This window comes from Pecten maximus, chromosome 3, assembly GCF_902652985.1.
Source record: "Pecten maximus chromosome 3, xPecMax1.1, whole genome shotgun sequence".
Lineage (NCBI taxonomy): Eukaryota > Metazoa > Mollusca > Bivalvia > Pectinida > Pectinidae > Pecten > Pecten maximus.
In genome coordinates, this window is record NC_047017.1 from 10204158 (window position 1) to 10226675 (window position 22518).

General features: G+C 37.4%; 1 protein-coding gene across 1 annotated transcript in view; it reads right to left on the reverse strand.

Annotated features, from left to right (window-relative positions):
- Nucleotides 1-22518, reverse strand: part of LOC117323158 (nesprin-1-like) — a 180777-nt gene that overhangs the window by 41685 nt on the left and 116574 nt on the right. Inside the window, 13 exon segments of the mRNA XM_033878197.1 lie at nucleotides 1062-1244; nucleotides 2727-3470; nucleotides 7933-8247; nucleotides 8471-8776; nucleotides 12186-12512; nucleotides 16658-16966; nucleotides 18268-18448; nucleotides 18702-18847; nucleotides 19387-19530; nucleotides 20015-20197; nucleotides 20400-20516; nucleotides 21460-21672; nucleotides 22074-22247. Coding sequence (XP_033734088.1) covers nucleotides 1062-1244; nucleotides 2727-3470; nucleotides 7933-8247; nucleotides 8471-8776; nucleotides 12186-12512; nucleotides 16658-16966; nucleotides 18268-18448; nucleotides 18702-18847; nucleotides 19387-19530; nucleotides 20015-20197; nucleotides 20400-20516; nucleotides 21460-21672; nucleotides 22074-22247 — 3342 coding nt within the window.

Sequence of the window (22518 nt, forward strand, 5' to 3'; positions counted from 1 at the left end):
AAATGTGAGTATGGAAAAACTGCAATACCTAAAAAACAGTTTATTCAAACACACATTAAATCAAACAAAATTTAACCAGGCACAAAACAGCGAGATTTGCAGGCTATGATATAATGTGGAAATAATTTCCGTCATTTTATCAAATCTGCTTTGGGCATAATTCACTTCAAGAGTGCTGTGTCTGATGACAGAATCATGATGGCTGGATAGCATTTTAAAGAGACCTTAACTACAATTTGGATGTCATGACGGCAGATTTTATTTTCTATGGTAATTGTGGGATTGCTCTGGGCATAGGGGCAATCAACAAATGGCAACGAACGCAACACATGTAAAGATCTGGAAGTTCATAAAGCCAAGTACAAAAATGTATATGACATTTTTTTTTTATCCTGTAATAATGATGTCACTGATGTCAGTGTATCCACTTTAAATAATGGCTGAATCCTCTGAACATGTTCTTCTTGTTTCTTAGGGCAAAGTATTTGAATTAAGCAACTGATACATGAAGTTCTCCATCTCTGCCCAAACGTTGGTATCAAAAATTAAACAAAGGGACATAACTCTGTAAACTGTGGATTTATGACTTTCTGTAATCACAGGCGAACTGGTGTCCCAGGAAACACCAATACTCAAGATTCTACAGGAAACACCAATACTCAAGATTCTAGTTGACACCATGGGTACAACATACCGTACAGCAGTATTAGTGGGAAGGGGGACTAATCAAGATAACAAGGGGACTTAACTTTTGAAATATAAATGAATTGATCACCATGTCAATACGGCTGTGATTATATGTTTGTGCCACAATCACCGATTTGGTGTTGACAACTTTCTTCTTGATTTATGATGACTGACCTTATGAAAAGTCACTTACTACTTCGATAAATGAATTTTTTAGAATGAAATTTAATCTTGGCTTAATAGGCCATGTGGTGTATATAAACATGCAGAAGTGAGCACAATAAAACTAGTGTACCAGCAATAAAGCACGGTGTAATACTCTAATATTTCCTGTTGTTAAATGAATTATGATTGGTCAATGATCCTGAGCCTACCTGCTGCTGTAAACAGTTCCATGATTGGTTGAGCTGAGCTAGCCGTGTGTCCTGGCCTCTATGGCCAAGTGGACGCTGTTGTTGGGGTTTGGGACGAGAGAGTTTTGATCCAAATGAAGCACTTCTCTCTCGTGGCTCTAGCTCTGTTGGCTGTAGTAAGTTTGGCACGCTGGCAGATATATCCTGGTAAGCGTTAGAATAAATGTCAAAGGTCAACCTCAATACAGAGCAATTTTACACTGACAAGCAAAACCGCAGCACAAGCTACAAACCAATTCATTTTTCCTGATTCTGAAGCCAGACTTGACACACTTGCGCTTGTTTTCAATATTATTTATTTTGAGTTCTTTCAAATGTAACAATAATTTATTACCAGTGAGATCAGTATTGTATACAATCGACCAATCAGAGTTCTTCATACAAAAGATCGCTATGTCGAAATTGTTACTTATCTTACAAAATTCTGAACAGAACGGTTTTTACAGGAATCTATGCTTGTAATAAAATGGAACGAACAGAATATTTTACAGTGCTTTCAGTAGTAATGAATAATTCCACTTTTGTTGCTAATATTTTGGTCTGTGAGAGTTATCAATAAGCATTGGCTATGCTCATCAAATATATTTTGATATTACTGAAACACTATTAAATATCCTGATTTTTTTCTACAGGAAAAATGAACTGTTTGTAGCGCGTACCTTGTCATACATTATGTTACATTGCACAGCCCATTCCACAAGTTAATCTAGCACATTCACCAAACAGTTACATCAAACAAAAACACCAAACAAAGTCACAAACACCATACTAATCTACTAACACCTAAACAAACCTACTTCAAGTTCATGCAATGCTCCCTATAACATGTCACAAAATTATCATATCAAACGGGATAGAAAGAGGAACGGGGTTGTCAAATTGGAGAAATAAAAAACCCAGAATTGTCAAACATTCTGACAGTACAATGATATACTATTAAGTCGAAGATTTTTTAGGAAATTTCAAATAAAGTGTTTCTATTAATAGATTTGTGCAACTCATATCACAAAAAAGTAGAAAGTGAAGTAATTAAGATACTAACATGCAAACTGTAGATTCTCGGTCAAACAACCAACGTATTTTACACTACCGGGGAGAATAATAGTCAGAGTTTTTATTATTACAAAAGAAATATTACGGTACCATAGCTAGGATTGACGCCTTGGAGAACATTAAAACTTATGGCAATAACCAATCACCTGACTCAGAATATTACAATATTTACGGTATTAGAAATCACGGGACACAGAGAATAACAATATTTATGGTAAACACCAATTATATGACAATATGTTACAATATTTACGGTAATCACTGATTTTAGTTAAGTATAGAATTCACATCCTAATGAAAATTTACATGGACTAAACAGCCTTAGATTCCATAGGACACTGTTCAAATAATTACCTATAGAATACTTTTATACTTTAATTAGTTAACAAATAATTACCTATAGGATACTGTATATACTCTAATTAGTTAACAAATAATTACCTATAGGATGCTGTATATACTTTAATTAGTTAACAAATAATTACCTACAGGATACCGCATATACTCTAATTAGTTAACAAATAATTACCTAAAGGATACCGTATATACTTTAATTAGTTAACAAATAATTACCATTTCGGAGTACGGAACCAGAGGTATTAACTTTGGTTTCTTCCATTCTCGAGGACTGGCCTGTATGCTAGAGGCGGGGGAGAGGGAACGCATAGACAAAGGCCGATACCTCTGGTGGTACCTGTCGTCCGAGGAGTGGGGTGTTACCCTCCGCGGGGAGGGGGATGAGGACCGTTCCCTCCGCGGGGAGGAGTGGCGGTCAGTTGAACGGACAGTACCTGTCCCATGGTCAGGGTCATCATGTGGACTCGATTTTGACCAGTACGATAAATCCAGCTTCATTTCATGATGCGGATGGGGTGGTCTCCCCTGACGGTCCGAATGTACTTGCGGTACATACATTGGCTCCAGACTTTCATATAAAATCACATCTGTGTCGTCTGACCGAGCAGAGAGACTATTGGCACTCTCCATTCCAGGTCGGTCACCTGACCTATGACCTTGCCTCTCTCGGCCAGAACGCCCTGATCTTAGCGTGGAGTTCGAAAAATCAACATCCGAAAATGTCTGAGGGGTAGCGTCAAAAGAAGTCATCGGTGACATCGAAACACCACTGTCGTGAGCTGCAGATTCTGGCCGAACAGAAACTTTGAGCGATGACAGGGTTGATGGATAATATCCAAGCTCACACAGTTTTTCGGCAGTGTCTGGGCCAATCAGAAGGCTTCTTTCCGTAAGTGCCCGACTTTTTTCATTAATGTCATTAACTTTAGCTTGATGAGTTTTTATCTTACTGGCAAGAGCCTGAAACCAAGTAAAACGTAAGCACATGCATGGTATCACAAGCGTGTAGATCTCATGCTAAAAATAGATCACATGCTAAAAAAATAGAGATAAAAGCTTAATATATGACAGACTGAAAATATTGTTTTTACATTCAATCAAAAGTAAATAATGAATTAAAGTTAAGAAAAAAAATTGTTAACATAGACAGATTTTTCAAATTAAATATGTAAATAACAAGATCAAATTGTTATATCGTAAAGATATGCCAAAATAAATAAAAATATATTAATTTCAAAACAATGGAGTGGACTGAAAGAAATTTTGTTGTGAAGGAAAAATGTGTTGATAAAATATAAAAAAAAGTTAATCTGATTAAGGAAATATTTTGGTGACAGATAATGAAATAAAATGCCATGCAGACTTATGCCGATGAAAATTAGAAAAAAGTGAATATGTATTATTTATACTAGATTGAATATTGTTGAACAAATACACTGATTTGATGAAGATGATACTGTGCTGAGTGTTGTAACATTGATGAGAAATAGTCAATGAATTTTATCTGATTAAGACGTCCCTCCAACAGACTGGGGATATATACCCTAACTCCTGTGATGTCAAGTCAATTGCTAAAACATGAAACTCGAATGTTTAAGTTAGGATAAACTTCATTAATCAAAGTGATAACATCTCAATTAACTGCTTATTTCAGAAACCTAAAGAAATAGAACACTGTATCAAATTAACACATCTTCCATGTTATTAATTCAAATTTAAACTTTAAATCAAAATAACACATCTTTCTCGTTATCAATTCAAATCTAAACTTTGAATTAAATTATCACATCTTACTCAATTTTTCTTAAAATTTAATCTTTGAATTGAATTAAATATCTTTCTCTTGCTGTTTCTTCAAATTTTCTAACATAATTAATTTCCTCAATATAGTCGACTTACAAAAATACATCCTGAATTTGAATAGTAAATACCCCGGAAGTTGACATCCTATTTGTTTACTAATTACAGAACCATTATATAATTTATATAAGTAAATTTCAGCCACCATAAATCTTCCACTAAGTATTGATAGAAATAATGTAATTATGTTGTGGGCCAGATGACAGATTTTCATAGGACAATAAATTCCCTCAAAGAAGCATTTAGCAGAAATTCTCTGAAAGAAGCTTCAAACAGATGCACCATTGATTGAAGTTATTTCCCATAACTTATAATTTCATTTTTCAGCAATTAACTATCTAGAACTTCATGTAACATGTTTATTTGTCTAACCATTAAGACAAGTACCAAGCTAAACAATGAGGTCAAGGTCAGGGGTCAGGGCTATAGTTATAACAGAGAACTAAACATAATGCACCCCAAAATTTACTTTTGGGAATCTCTAAGACACTTCAATCACAAGCTACAGAATCTCCTTGACTACCCACACAACACACAAAGGAGTTTCCTTAGCAACCAGACAGGCTACCTCTAACACAAATGAGTTCCAAACTCATTGTGTGATCATCACTTTGCTATGTGCATCAGAGGTCTATCTAATACAAGAGCTAAACTGATAAGACCAAGCATCTAAATGAAGCAGAAGCAAAGAAATACCAATACCCAGCATGCAATCTAAATATTAGTTAATGAAACCTTATTTGTTATAATCAGAAACAGGCACAGTTAATTCTGGAGTAGGAATTACTTTTGTAAAACTGGTTCTGATTGTAACAATATCATGTATGAAATGAGAACATTACACTTAAGCATTTTAATTTCACAGTTTAGTTACTGGCAAAATGGCCAGGATATTAATTTTTCATGTAACAACAAACATTTATAAGTCCTCACATCCCTCCATTGTCATGGAGGGGTAGTAAGTGGGATTTACATTACATTATATATATTTTCAAGAAATAAAACATCTGTGAAATATAAATGCAGCATAAAAGTATGGTATATACAATGTAGTGTTATACAATATTACGATGTATAATGTACTGTTAGTCAATGGTATTATAATGGTTACCCACAAGATAAATGTAATATACTTATGCAAATACAAAATCTTTCAATGGTTGATCGCTTACATTTTTAAAACACAACTTAATCATATCAAGGTGAAATTCTGAAAATATCACGGTACAAAGGGAAACAACTTCCTCAGACCTATTTACTGGTAGTACCTCGATCAACAATAATTCTGTATTAATAACAGCAGGTAAGATATGGCTTGGAACAAGTATACATTTGTATTTCTGCCTTTGGGGTCTAACGTCACTGACAGGACCTTCTCCTGATGTACCTATCATACCTATCGTACCTATCGTACCTAGGCTGATGTCCATACATGCACAATTTTTACTTGTCAGTTTCTTTAGAGGTCTGTATCTCAATGAATTATAGAGTTTAAGGTTACGGCCAAAGTTCCGTTAGAGATTTCAGAGACAACAAGTTAGATATACCAACTGATAATGATCTTCAGGAAAATCAAATCTTTGTCCCTGCATGAAACATTTGTCAAGATATGCTCTAGAACCAGAACCGGACCAGAAAAGACAGACACTATATACCTCAAACTTGATCTAAAGACAGACACTATATACCTCAAACTTGATCTAAAGACAGACACTATATACCTCAAACTTGATCTAAAGACAGACACTATATACCTCAAACTTTATCTAAAGACAGACACTATATACCTCAAACTTTATCTAAAGACAGACACTATATACCTCAAACTTGATCTAAAGACAGACACTATATACCTCAAACTTTATCTAAAGACAGACACTATATACCTCAAACTTTATCTAAAGACAGACACTATATACCTCAAACTTTATCTAAAGACAGACACTATATACCTCAAACTTTATCCAAAGCAGGGATATAAAACATTACTGAAATGGTAAACGCTGAAGCTCAAATGATTCATGTATGATGATAGATTAATAAAGGGAGGTAACTAGTGTAAAGAGACTGAGCTGTTACATGACAGACAGTTACGGTCGGACAGGATGACTGTGTAAACACTGAACACATGACATAGGTTTGTTAACTTTAGTTTAATTAACGTGAATCATCATGTTCTTAAAAATCAATAAACTTTTTAGGTAAATCTATCACTAGAATAGTGTGTCTGTATAACAATGTTTTCAAAACTTATATCGGAAGTTAAATTTGTCTGTCGACGTACGAATTGCTCTCTCAGAGGGTAAATTTGTCTGTAGATAATGGAATTTATGAATTGTTCTATTGGAGGGTAAATTTGTCTGTAGATAATGGAATGTATGAATTGTTCTATTGGAGGGTAAATTTGTCTGTAGATGATGAAATGTATGAATTGTTCTACTGGAGGGTAAATTTGTCTGTAGATGATGAAATGTATGAATTGTTCTATTGGGGGGTAAATTTGTCTGTAGATGATGAAATGTATGAATTGTTCTATTGGAGGGTAAATTTGTCTGTAGATGATGAAATGTATGAATTGTTCTATTGGAGGGTAAATTTGTCTGTAGATGATGAAATGTATGAATTGTTCTATTGGAGGGTAAATTTGTCTGTAGATGATGAAATGTATGAATTGTTCTATTGGAGGGTAAATTTGTCTGTAGATGATGAAATGCATGAATTGTTCTATTGGAGGGTAAATTTGTCTTTAGATGATGAAATGCATGAATTGTTCTACTGGAGGGTAAATTTGTCTTTAGATGATGAAATGCATGAATTGTTCTACTGGATGGTAAATTTGTCTTTAGATGATGAAATGCATGAATTGTTCTACTGGAGGGTAAATTTGTCTTTAGATGATGCAGTTCTATAAAAGTTTGATCTAACTATACCCAAACCTTATTTATCCTTAACCCTGATCACATCTGTATATACATGTATCTTAATCCTGGGAACACGATAGAGGATTGTGTTGACTACTGGAGAGTCTAATTAGATGGTACTACTGAGGAATGACTATAGTTTGGACTAACTTTACTAAAATATCCTTTATCATTAATATTGATTACATCTATATATATCTTAATCAGGGGAACATAATAGAGGATTGTGTTGACTACTGGGGAGTCTAATTAGATGGTGCTACTGAGGAATGTCAATTCTTTCTTCACTAATTATAAAGAAATATTCAGAGACACAGAGCCACCTAGAGTAAGGGTGTTGGGTCATGGAGCTAAGTTACTTGTTATATAGAGAAAATCTACACAAAGACAGTCACACAGAGTCCTAAGGAAAACTACAATAGATTATCTATCATTCATCACCATGAAGTGACCAGGAATTATCTATGTTTGTTCAGAGTGCAAAAACTATGAATATTCATAAAAGTGTGCATCCATGAATATTCAGACGGTAATTCTATGAATAAACATGAGAGTGAGAAACTATTAGTGAGGACCACTTGTGTGTGATGTGGGCGTGTCTGTGGGTGGGGCCTGTGACTGATTAGTCTTAGAATACATACATTATGTTCCGCAATCTGCTTTTTAAGGGAGTTGACATCAGAAGGATTGACAGGTGATGCGAGTAGCTTGTCCTGGGCTTCGTTAATGGCGGCAGTCAATGTCAGTAGATCTCCTTCATACTGCTCCTGTTGGACGACAGCCTCTCTCAGCGTGGCACACTGTTCCCGTGCCATCGCCTGGAGCTGGTTGATCTCCTTCGCCAGCTTGTCCGTACTTTCCGCGGGTCGGTCAATATCCTTGTGCTGGAGCTCTTCCTGTTTCTGTAACACGAGGAGTGCTTTCCCCTTGTTGCTCTCGATCTCCTCCACCAGTTTCTGTAAGTAGAGTATGTGTTAAGGCTGACTCAGAAGATAAGATGGAATTAATACCAACCCAATATTTTGTTTAAACTAGAGGATCATACTGATTTAACACAAATAAAAATGTTGTCAGTTTTTGAGACAATTGAGACAAGAAATGGTGTCTCCATACAATAAACTAGTCTGATATTAAGTTAAGTTGTGCCTCTCAACAGGACTATCTTTTGAGATATCTTACCTCTTGTAAGGCGAGCTGATCTTTGAGAGTGAGGGAAGCATCCCGCATGGTCATCTGTGCCCTTGTGTTGTCCATCCATTGACGGAGACTGGCCAGTTCCGTCTCAAAATCTTCCATTTCCTCGGTCGCGTCTTCTATCTTGCTGAGCTTGTCTGAGGCATCTGTCTGAAGGTTGTACATACGTTGGTTCAGCTGCTGTAGTTGTTCACGACTTGATGAGGAGTCACATACTTCCTCCATCTGCTTTGACAGAGAGTTTAGGTGGGCCAGACGACCTTGGTTGTGGTCAAGGTCACGGGCGAGTCTCTGTAATTAACAACAATAGCAACATTTGGTTTTCACTCTGACAAAGGATAGTATATCATGATCATTGACACTTAGAAATGTAAAACAGCTATCAGGGTTGTTATCATAATTCAACTCCGGACTCAATACAAGTATACATACTCCTTTACCCCGACTAAATACAAGTATACATACTCCTTTACCCCGACTCTATACAAGTATACGTACTCCTTTACCCCGACTCTATACAAGTATACGTACTCCTTTACCCCGACTCTATACAAGTATATATACTCCTTTACCCCGACTCTATACAAGTATACATACTCCTTTACCCCGACTCAATACAAGTATACATACTCCTTTACCCCGACTCAATACAAGTATACATACTCCTTTACCCCGACTCAATACAAGTATACATACTCCTTTACCTCGTTACATTTCAAATCCAGGCAATTCTCACTCGTAATGTCAATCAGTTCACTTATAATGTTCACTTTCTGTAAATCCTCCTTCATCTCTACAGCTGTAGATTTCTACTCTGTATGAATATACTGGATGTACACTTGGGACCACAATATAAAGTGTATAAAGTGGGAATGGATTAAATCAGACATTTAATCTGCTATAAAGTGTAGGCCTCATATTATACAAAGTTATGAAGAAACAGGATTTTGTTTCCTGTCAGATATGTTAACTTACATAATGAGTTTAACTTTGTCTGACTTATACACCAGCTGGGTGTACAATGTCTTTAAAATATGTTTTGGTCAAAATTATCCAACTCAACAATATCCGTTATAACACTAAGTATACATATTGGAGTTTTTAGTGGCTTTGAATGATCAAGGTACATTTTGCATGTGGAGAACAGACATGACACACATACATATATCTTTATTAGCAGTCAAGTTTGACCTTTGACCTCAACATTACCAATATTAAACTTTAAATAGCCTAGATCCATTATATAAATAAATAGATTTTTGTTTGCATGATAGACTTTTAAAACATTCCTCAGTATTGGCCTCGCTTATCATTTATTCTGGATGTAGAAAGGTTAAAAAAAAGTCACATACATTTAAAAAAAAAAAAAGAAGTAAAAACACACAATAAAAAAAAAAGATATTTCTTACAGACCTGGTCACCGTATACAGATTTTGTAGCCTGTTTAGAATTTATCTCGACCACCATATATTTGAGACATTTGGTGTTTCTTTAAATTCTTATTAGGTGAAAATATCAAAAGTTAGATGGTGGTGAATACAAAAATACACTACTTTAATTCTGGTGATCAAAGTAACCAGTTATAACCAATACCCTATAAGTGTCAGACATAATGATTATAGATCTATAAACTTTAATTCTGGTGATCGAAGTAACCAGTTATAACCAATACCCTGTAAGTGTCAGACATGATGATTATAGATCTATAAACTTTAATTCTGGTGATCGAAGTAACCAGTTATAACCAATACCCTGTAAGTGTCAGACATGATGATTATAGATCTATAAACTTTAATTCTGGTGATCGAAGTAACCAGTTATAACCAATACCCTGTAAGTGTCAGACATGATGATTATAGATCTATAAACTTTAATTCTGGTGATCGAAGTAACCAGTTATAACCAATACCCTGTAAGTGTCAGACATGATGATTATAGATCTATAAACTTTAATTCTGGTGATCGAAGTAACCAGTTATAACCAATACCCTGTAAGTGTCAGACATGATGATTATAGATCTATAAACTTTAATTCTGGTGATCGAAGTAACCAGTTATAACCAATACCCTGTAAGTGTCAGACATGATGATTATAGATCTATAAACTTTAATTCTGGTGATCGAAGTAACCAGTTATAACCAATACCCTGTAAGTGTCAGACATGATGATTATAGATCTATTAACTTATAATTAAATTCAATTTCAAAGTAATTTCTCAAAAGACAGCCAGAAGTATTGTTACAATGGAAGTATTACATTTGAACCCACTCCTGTACTGTTTACATTAGTGAAAATTACTTTTTGTGGACATTTTATCTGTGGTAAGCTCAGTGTGAATCCTTACAAGATGTAAGTACACCCCGCCCAGTCAGTCTACATATTAATTCTACTGTATTGATTGTAAATCCAATTATGCATATTTTAGAATAATCTCTTTGAATTTCTCCTCAATGCACACCTACATTGTAATGTAGAGGGAAAGTATATCTCTGACACGATAGGATCTGTACTTGTAGACTCATTCTTCAAGGTCACACGAATAAGGTCGTAAAATGTTAATGTCTCCAATTAATTGTCAACAAAACTTGATTTGTTACACGAACTCCTTTGATGATTTTGGTCACAATCTCCGGTAGGATCACACATTTACAATCATCACAAAATCACCAAAATGTCCGTAGGTAAGTTAATGAAACAGTTAGGCACATAGTGTTAGAAACCTGATATGGTTTGACTTATATTCCAGTCCAAATAAACCTCTAGCTTGGGGTGGCACCAAATTGGCAATAGAAATATAAACAGTTTTAAACTGATGATCATGCGAAGTTATTTAAGAGCTGACCGCCGACACCTTGATCACAGTGCCAATTTTCTATATAATGGACAGGGGACCAACACGATAATTTTATCATCCAGTTCCTATTGTCTGAAGACACAGTTAGTACGTTTGACACACTTCTATGTTAAAAATCAGTAGCTCTGCCAAAATAATGCCTTTGTTCTGATTACATTGTTTTCCAACATTAAAATCATTCATGATCAAAGTTATAGCAATGTTTAATGAAGGTACTTTAAGGAGAACTGCTCCATTCATATAAACTCCACAACTGATATAATTAAGGAGAACTACTCCAACCTTATAAACTTGTGATCTTAATAAGTCAATGAAAAATCAAAATAACTCCTCAAATGTTTCATTTATTTTCAGACCAGTTTCTATAACAAGATTTCTTAGCCAGCAAAGGATTATAAACAATACACATCCCCTTTCTCTTAGTAACATAATTGAGAGCATTTCATGGTCAAAAAATGAACATCTGAAATCCATCTTTATATCGATGTGGCAAAATGGAGGATAAAAACAATGAACTAAAGATAAACAAATAAGTTATATCTTGGCATTGTGTGACTTGTGATCAAAATCCATTCAGAAATATAGCTGTGAGAAAGCTCATAACCATGGGAAAATAAAAATTTCTATAAACAGTAATGATGACCTTGAGGAATGACCCTGCATCCTAAAGGTCAACCTTGTATTAAGTATTCCAATACATGACCATTGTGTTAAATTTCATAAAATTCATAACCTTTCTAAACTGTCCACCATCTTGTTAATAACGTTCCCATGTACCTATAGTAAGTTAACACTCCCTCCCCATCAACTCTTTGCTAATTAATATTCATTAAGGAACCACCTACCCTGTGTTGCTTGAGTTGTTCCCTCAGTTTGTCAAAGTGTCCATATTGAGGTTTGGTCTTCACCACTGATTCAGCACCATCCAGCCACGTTCTCACTGCCTCAGCAACTTCATCAAATGCGTCGGACAGTTTCTCCGATGTAGCAAGTTTGTGGGCGTGCTCGGCTGATTTTGCCTGGAGGGCGAGCCACTGTCTATTGGTGTCTGCGAGAGCCTTCTGTACAATCTGTTTCTCCACAGAGTCAGGGGTGTGTTTTATCAAATCACTTCCTTTGGTTCGTAATTTATCCAGCACTTGTTTAAACTCAAAGAACTCATCCTGCAGGGCCTGTTAAATAAAGAAACGTAACTCTTACAGCAGTCAAACACTTATATTTACGTAGTTAAACATTGTAGGAAGAATCAGGGTTTCTAAACAGATCTAATTGAAAGTCAAAACAGCTTTTAATTAAAATCTTTGATTTTTTCCTAACAAGTTTTGACAGGTAACACATGACAAGGTTACTTTTACCTATATAAGTATACAGTTACCAGAAGGTAAATATTGAATTCTCACCTGGTATTGTCAATACACACTCGGAGAATTCAAAACTCAATTTGTAATTCCAGGTAACAGTTACACAGTGTATGTATATATACCTGGATAATGGTAGATCTATAGGAAAACACAGGTATATTTACACAAATACCAGTCCTACATTACGGATACTTTGTATCCCACACAGAACCAGAGAGTAGAATTCCTATGTTAAAAGCTGTCAATCATTTATCCCAGTATGTGTTGCGATTTCTACATTAACCTGACAAAGTCTGCTAAACCGCACCCGACCAACGTTTTAAAGCAACATGTTTACCTACTGATAATGGACCAGAATTGATTTCCTATTAATTTCCGAATTTAAATAATGAAATATTTGAACCAAACCCTGCTTCAGTTTACCTTAATCCCTGATAAAATTCCGGACAATGTTTTTGGAAGATAAGTCCAGAGTCATGTCCCATAGAATGCATAGACTCCGATATTTTTGGAATTATCAAGAATAAATAACGGTGTTAGTGTAGCCGAGCGTCCAGTAGAACGAGATACAAATCAGGGGTATACCCAGCTGGGGTTGAGTGTTTTAAAGATCAAGAAGACTGTTTACTGACACATAGGTAAAATACACGCTAACTCAAGCAGAAATATCAACAATCCTCAATAGGTCAGTCAGATCGGAGATAGTCACCAAATACAAACATTGATCACTGTTCTATACTTATGTCTGTAGAATGGCCCTCATTCCGTGCTGAGTGCAGAAATACGATTTTAATCGGTACAGTAGATAATACGTCTGAAAACCAACCGGTATGCCAAGTATGGTGTATATATATATAGCCAGGATTGTACAAAGAAAGTAAGTTTCTGAATAATAGTTTCTGGCTGAAGTTGAAATTATCTCTAATGTATACCAGTATCTCTAATAATAAATATATATGATTTAGTGGGGGAAATCCCTTCTCTCTTCCTGTCATTAATTCTGAGTATACAAGAGGCCCATGGGTCTTAATGATAACCTTAGTTCTAATATTATGGTCATTTTATTGTTAATAATGCAAGATCAAGATCTTAGTGAGCAAAAAATATATAACATCCATGTTTTAAGTTCAGGTTTAACAATGAAATGGATAGAATTACCAATATATAAGAATAACATTCTTAAGGTTGATATCAGTAAGAACTTTCACCCCTTGGGGGTGATGGGGGATCTCAATGTGAGGGAAGTGATTCCTTGGGGGTGATGGGGGATCTCAATGTGAGGGAAGTGATTCCCTGGGGGTGATGGGGGATATTAATGTGAGGGAAGTGATTCCTTGGGGGTGATGGGGGATCTCAATGTGAGGGAAGTGATTCCTTGGGGGTGATGGGGGATCTCAATGTGAGGGAAGTGATTCCTTGGGGTATGATGGGGGATGTCAATGTGAGGGAAGTGATTCCTTGGGGGTGATGGGGGATCTCAATGTGAGGGAAGTGATTCCTTGGGGTTAATGGGGGATCTCAATGTGACGGAAGTGATTCCTTGGGGGTGATGGGGGATCTCATTGTCAGGGAAGTGATTCCTTGGGGGTGATGGGGGATCTCAATGTGAGGGAAGTGATTCCTTGGGGGTGATGGGGAATGTCAATGTGAGGGAAGTGATTCCTTGGGGGTGATGGGGGATCTCAATGTCAGGGAAGTGATTCCTTGGGGGTGAAGGGGGATCTTAATGTGAGGGAAGTGATTCCTTGGGGGTGATGGGGGATCTCAATGTGAGGGAAGTGATTCCTTGAGGGCGATGGAGGATCTCAATGTGAGGGAAGTGATTCCTTGAGGGTGATGGGGGATCTCAATGTGAGGGAAAGGATTCCTTGGCGGTGATGGGGGATCTCAATGTGAGGGAAGTGATTCCTTGGGGTTAATGGGGGATCTCAATGTGAGGGAAGTGATTCCTTGGGGGTGATGGGGGATCTCAATGTGAGGGAAGTGATTCCTTGGGGGTGATGGGGGATCTCAATGTGAGGGAAGTGATTACTTGGCGGTGATGGGGGATCTAAATGTGAGGGAAGTGATTCCTTGGGGGTGATGGGGGAGGGTTGTGATTCCTTGGGGGTGATGGGGGATCTCAATGTGAGGGAAGTGATTCCTTGGGGGTGATGGGGGAGGGTTGTGATTCCTTGGGGGTGATGGGGGATCTCAATGTGAGGGAAGTGATTCCTTGGGGGTGATGGGGGAGGGTTGTGATTCCTTGGGGGTGATGGGGGATCTCAATGTGAGGGAAGTGATTCCTTGGGGGTGATGGGGGAGGGTTGTGATTCCTTGGGGGTGATTGGGGATCTCAATGTGAGGGAAGTGATTCCTTGGGGGTGATGGGGGATCTCAATGTGAGGGAAGTGATTCCTTGAGGGTGATGGGGGATCTCAATGTGAGGGAAGTGATTCCTTGGGGGTGATGGGGGATCTCAATGTGAGGGAAGTGATTCCTTGGGGGTGATGGGGGATCTCAATGTGAGGGAAGTGATTCCTTGGGGGTGATGGGGGATCTCAATGTGAGGGAAGTGATTCCTTGGGGGTGATGGGGGATCTCAATGTGAGGGAAGTGATTCCTTGGGGGTGATGGGGGATCTCAATGTGAGGGAAGTGATTCCTTGGGGGTGATGGGGGATCTCAATGTGAGGGAAGTGATTCCTTGGGGTGATGGGGGATCTCAATGTGAGGGAAGTGATTCCTTGGGGGTAATGGGGGATCTCAATGTGAGGGAAGTGATTCCTTGAGGGTGATGGGGGATCTCAATGTGAGGGAAGTGATTCCTTGGGGGTGATGGGGGATCTCAATGTGAGGGAAGTGATTCCTTGAGGGTGATGGGGGATCTCAATGTGAGGGAAGTGATTCCTTGGGGGTGATGGGTGATCTCAATGTGAGGGAAGTGATTCCTTGGGGGTGATGGGGGATCTCAATGTGAGGGAAGTGATTCCTTGGGGGTGATCTCAATGTGAGGGAAGTGATTCCTTGGGGGGTGATGGGGGATCTCAATGTGAGGGAAGTGATTCCTTGGGGGTGATGGGGATCTCAATGTGAGGGAAGTGATTCCTTGAGGGTGATGGGGGATCTCAATGTGAGGGAAGAGATTCCTTGAGGGTGACAGGGGATCTCAATGTGAGGGAAGAGATTCCTTGGGGGTGATGGGGGATCTCAATGTGAGGGAAGTGATTCCTAAGTTACCAAAAAACCAGGCTTGCCAGCTGTTTAGCACCTTAATAATCTTACCCCGAGGGTTGAGATCCCCCTGTGGTTGAGATTCACCTGTTGCACTCCCATGGGGATGAATGATTATTTTTCTCCCTGGCTACCCTCTTACTATCATATGTTACATCACTGCAGGACAATATTATTGGAAAATTGGCTCTTATTTTACTTTTGACAGCAATGCACTACATACTGTATTTTGATTATGCAGCCATGCTACAAATTTCATAACCAAAATCTTCAATGATTCAGAAATTAATGTCATTGATAAGAAACTATTATTCAATTTGCACTAAATTGTCATTTCACCTTGAGGTCAAGGTCGAGGTCAAGGTCACAGAAAGCTAAAGGCAAATGCACTGCACATTACCTTTAGATGCTGCAAATATTCTCCAAAGTTCATCAACATAACTTTAACGTTTCATTTGAAGGGGAGACATAATATAAAGGTCACAGTGCCTAATTTTAGCACAATGCACAGCACATATGGATGATGCTTATTGGTTTACACAGCAAACATGAATAAAGTATATTGGTTTACATATGGATGATGTATATTGGTTTAAAGATCCATTAAGATATCTTTAGCAGTTGAAATGTTATCAGATTTAGGACAACGACAGGAAAAGAACAAATACAAAAGGAAGACAATATGATTTTCGTTATTTCAGAAAAATATAAAATTCCAGTGTTATAAGAAAAACATTTACGAACCTGATGTTTCCTCTGACTGTCTGGAATGTTGATAATTCGCTCCTGTAAACGAAGCTCCGCCTCTCCCAGCCAGGCTGATGCATCACGCAGTGCTGATGTCACTTCCTGTCGATCCTCTTTGATGTGCTGTAGCTCCTCCTCCTTCGCCTTCATTGCCATGCCAACATCAGCCTCGAGTTCCCGTAAACTTGCCATCTGCATTTTCATTTCGACTGGTATGTCTTTTCCCATGGTAGCATACTTCGTTTCTTGAAGTTTACCCATGTGGTGCATTTGGTCCATACGAATGGAAATCTCCTGTTCAAGCACCTATAAGGTAGAAATTTACAATTTGAAAATGATGCACTGAAGACTAAAATAACATTGAATTCTAATTTATCACACACAAATTCTTTATTCATCTGTAAGCACCTACACTGTACACAATAACAAAATACCAAGAGGGCCTGTATCACCCACCTATACAGCCATAATGACTTAAATATCTAGGTGAGTGATACAAGCCCTCTTTCAAGTAATATTGGAAAATAGGTTCCTGATGTTTAACCAGATATCCAGAACTAATTCTGATAATTTGTCCTTTTTTCATACATAACACATTCTTCCCCAGTCAAAGGCTGTATTAAGACAGCTTCAACTGTTTCCAGGTCATAACTAAAAGGACTATTTGTCTCCAGGGCCTACTATGACAGCATGAGTGTATTCTTTAACTCATTCCCAGAAGGTGAATATTTCCAAAGATTGACAGAAGGATTTCTAGAAAGTGTATTTGACAATGGGCCAAATTTAAGAAGCATAATTGTGTCCTTTTGTCATGACTAGCGAGAAGGTATATATATATATATATATAGAGTTGGCTGTTGCAGCCTGAGAATCTAGACTAGTTATAACCTAATGTTGGTCCTGTAGATTCTGAGGTGGTCGTTGTTTATGGTTTCTTGTAAAATGAAATAAGAAATGTGTCTTATAATGATACCTCAGAGTTCAGCCATTTGTTTTCAAAATTTTGAAACACTGTAGGAAATCAAAGATGTTTTTGGTTTAACGTTAATCATCTTGATACTACTATTACCAGTGTTGATGGGCCCTAGGGTAAATCCCCTGAACAGATCTATAATGATTTTTTGGACATTATGTCCAGTGTTTTGTAGTACTGCTTCCCATTGGGCATTTCAGTAAATGAAATTCAAGAGTTACTCCCCTTGGACAAGCACATACAACAAGCTGGTGTTGGGGCTGAAGAAAACTTCCTTAATTTTCTAAATTTGATGTTTTATTGAGTATCTGTCTGTTTTTACAGAATTACATCATACAGCACATATCCAGAGGTAAATTGTCATTGTGAATACAAAAGAGAGCTCCAAAACAGGAGAAAATATCAAAAATTAGAAACCAATTATCAGGAGAAAATATCAAAATTAGAAACCAATTATCAGGAGAAAATATCAAAATTAGAAACCAATTATCAGGACAAAATATCAAAATTAGAAACCAATTAACTATCATTGTGGCCATGGACAGTAAAGTCTGCTATGTATGATGGAAATGCGTTTTTATTTGATGTTTTTTTTTTTTTTCAATTAAAGTTTTATTTCTTCTTTGACATTTACCTTTTGTTTTTCCATTTTCTCCATAACATCAGAGACTTCTTTTCCGGGGTCCATGTGAGATAGTTCAAGTTTTGTCTCCGAGAGCCATGCTACGGTTTGGTCAGCCTCATTCTGGAAAGAACTTCTATCATCTATCTCCTCCAAAATTGCAGCTTCTTGTTCATTTGCTTGGTCAGTAATTCTGAAGAGGAAAACAAATATTTAAAAAATAAATTTAAAATCAACAAATAATTGTACAGAAACATGGGTGATGAAGTCAGGAATTCTGAGGAGGCAAACACATATTTAAAGACAACAACAAATAAAGAGATCCTAAGAAACATTGGTAAGTCGTCAGTAATGTACAAATCTTGTTTAATTTGACTTATTTTACTGACCTTTGGTAAGTCATCAGTAATATACAAATCTTCATTAATTTGACTGATTTTACTGACCTTTCAAGTCTCTCTAGCACGGCCATGACCTGTTCTTGATTCTGGACTTTGGCCTCAGCTGTTGGCAGATTCCTTTGCAGATTCTGGGCACTCTTCTTTAGAGCATCGATCTTTGGTCCTGAGATTTCTAGTGTGGTACACAGGGCCTGGGGAAGGAAAGATCAAAGTATGAATGGAACATGGAATAACAAGAGGCCCAGAGGGCCTGGGGAAGGAAAGATCAAAGTATGAGTAAAACATAGAGTAACAAGAGGCCCAGAGGGCCTGGGGAAGGAAAGATCAAAGTATGAGTAAAACATGGAGTAACAAGAGGCCCAGAGGGCCTGGGGAAGGAAAGATCAAAGTATGAGTAAATCATGGAGTAACAAGAGGCCCAGAGGGCCTAGGGAAGGAAAGATCAAAGTATGAGTAAATCATGGAGTAACAAGAGGCCCAGAGGGCCTGGGGAAGGAAAGATCAAAATATGTATGAAACATGGAGTAACAAGAGGCCCAGAGGGCCTTGGGAAGGAAAGATCAAAGTATGAATAAAACATCATGAAACAAGAGGCCTAGAGGGCCTGGGGAAGGAAAGATGATGTTTCTTCCAACCAAACAGTTGGTCTGTCAAATATGATAATATGAACAATTTCCTCTTCCACATAGATCTCAATGTTTAATGATAAAGTCTTATAAACAGATATTACCTTGGTATCGTTGAGCATTTTCACCAGGTCGTGTCCTGTTGCATTCTCCACATCCAGAACAGGAAGTGATTCATCCGCTTCCTGTAACATTGTCTCCACGGCGTACAGCAGGGTGTTGTACTCGTCCCACTGAGCTCCGAGATCCTAGGATCACACAAGGTCTCATTAGGTAAATCATAATACATGTGTCTCCCTTAACTCAGAAACATCAGGATATCGTAATGTATTTTACTAATAATCAGGTAAATCATAATACATGTCTCCCTTCACTCAGAGACATCAGGATATCGTAATCATAATACATGTGTCTCCCTTCACTCAGAAACATTAGGATATCGTAACGTATTTTACTAATTATTCTGTGTAACAGAGGTCGTGATAAATTTATTTTATTTTAATGCCTTTACTGGGACTCAAACCCATGACCTCTGGTTTACTAGTCCTACAGTCATCCGATCAAGGTGAGAGAAGATTCTCCAGCAGTTTATAGTGGCTAGTATTGACCAGGGTTATGTCTGTCAGTATATATAGTGACTAGTATTGACCAGGGTTATGTCTGTCAGTATATATAGTGACTAGTATTGACCAGGGTTATGTCTGTTTCCAGACTGATATAAGGAACGTTTACCTGCATGGTCATCTGTTTGTTCTCCGTCTGACAGACCAGGTTGTTCCACCTGGCGTTGACCTCCGTGATCAGTTTACTGACCATAGCTCGGCTGCTGGCATTACCACTTTTTTCCAGCTCACGAAATTTGTCGTTGAGGTCATTGATGGAAGGTCTCATCTCATCAATCTTTACTAGGAATTCCTAGGAAAGACAAACACATAAATGATCCTGACTTTTAAATAAAATAGTTTTAAGTGTGTTCTTAAACATTTTTTAAACTTCAAACAACATCTCATTCCTGAAATCACATGTCATAATGGATGACAATAAATAAGTGGTGATGTTTGGGGACATTTCTCCTGTGAATCCTTACTGTGTTAACATCAGAGATAAGATGTATTACCTTGGTGGCAATAGCCTGTTTGTGAATGGCATCTGGGGTGGTGACAGGCATATGTTCAAGTACGGCCCATTCCTCCTCCATCTGGTCGATCTGCTCGATCACCCCATACCCATCCTCCTGTAGAACCAATCACAGAATACATACATGTATATAAAACTAATTCTAAGTAAAACATGGACAAGAAATTAACAGAGCTCTGAAAATGAGGCTAAAACCAGGTGTTTAGGAAGGCTAAGTTTGTTTTATCGGTGGTACGGCCATGTTCACTTAGGTCAAATCAAGGTCACACTCTATTTCATCTGTGGTACGGCCATGTTCACTAAGGTCAAATTAAGGTCACACTCTGTTTTATCTGTGGTACGGCCATGTTCACTAAGGTCAAATTAAGGTCACACTCTATTTCATCTGTGGTACGGCCATGTTCACTAAGGTCAAATTAAGGTCACACTCTGTTTTATCTGTGGTACGGCCATGTTCACTAAGGTCAAATTAAGGTCACACTCTATTTCATCTGTGGTACGGCCATGTTCACTAAGGTCAAATTAAGGTCACACTCTCAAATCAGGAACTTAATTGATGACAATAGAACTACCAGGTATATCAACGAGTATCAGCCACGTACAACTTTACATCATGAAAGGTAATATACAGCATACATGTATAGTTTTTATTGTGATATATATCACTGACTGAGAGTTTACGGACAAAGGACTTATAATTGTGGGTCACACTAGACAATAAATATAGCCAGGTTTTATTTATTACAGGGAGACAACTCTATCATCAGACGGGTCACACTAGGCAATAAAATAACCTATAGCAAGGTTTTATTTATTACAGGGAGACAACTCTATCATCAGACGGGTCACACTAGGCAATAAAATAACCATGTTTTATCTATTACAGGGAGACAACTCTATCATCAGACGGGTCACACTAGACAATAAAATAACCATGTTTTATCTATTACAGGGAGACAACTCTATCATCAGACGGGTCACACTAGGCAATAAAATAACCATGTTTTATCTATTACAGGGAGACAACTCAATAATCTGACCTGGAAGGTACGCCACTCGTCGGCTTTAAGCTCGAGGAACTGTTGTTGCCGTGCCGATCCTGCCATCACGTTGGCTAGTTTTTGATTTGTGTTTTTTAGCATCTGGCGTAGAGTTTCCCGGTCGTTGTTATCGAGAGTTGGCAGTAGACGCTCCGATAGATCCATCACTTGTTCCATTTCATCCTGGCACATACTCGCCTCGGAAAAGTAGTCCTGGAAACACCAAATAATTCAGTTAAATTGTCATAGGTAGAAAACAACCAGTTTGATCAATGAGTGGCTATGTCATATCGAACTTATGAAACAAGTCAAATAAGTATTAAAAAAGCTTCATTTTCATGAATTAAATAGCCAGGAGTTTTTCATGAATTAGATAGCCAGGAATGTAAGATGCTGTTTCTCACATAACTCATATTTATGATAATATAAGAATAAACTCAAATTAATTTCTGATTAAGACAGCATAATTTGACTGGAATTATATACATTTCTCTACAGAGACAATAGTGGGATATCATGTTTCTTAGTGAGGTAATAAAATATGAAAGGAAATAAAAAACACATCTTTTAATAAGACGTTATTTTACATATTAAATTTCAGCTATAACACTCACCTTCTGTTCACTCAGGGTATCGTTCAGAGTGTCGTAATCAAGACCGTCGTATCCTGAATCCAACATGTCCTCGGCCCCACTCAGCCACTCTGTAATCTGTTTCATTGACATATGTAGCTGCTCTCGGTCGGTCTTCGCCTCATCAAGGTACGCTTCTTTTTTATGGATAGCATTCTGGGAAATACAACACGAAATTAGTTAAACCCAGAAAACATCCTAATAAAATCTTAACTATAGTCAAGGTTTCTCCTTTATAATGTTGTGAATACAACTGATACACACATACATGAAAAGATAATTGTATATTGAGATCATTAAGATATTTCGATTTCAGCATTTTTTATTGGAAGTTTCGATCCACAAAACCAATTTAAAGAAACTTAATCTCAATCGAGAAGCTAATCATGGTATACACATAAAGCGTTGAACACACTGTACAGCTGGA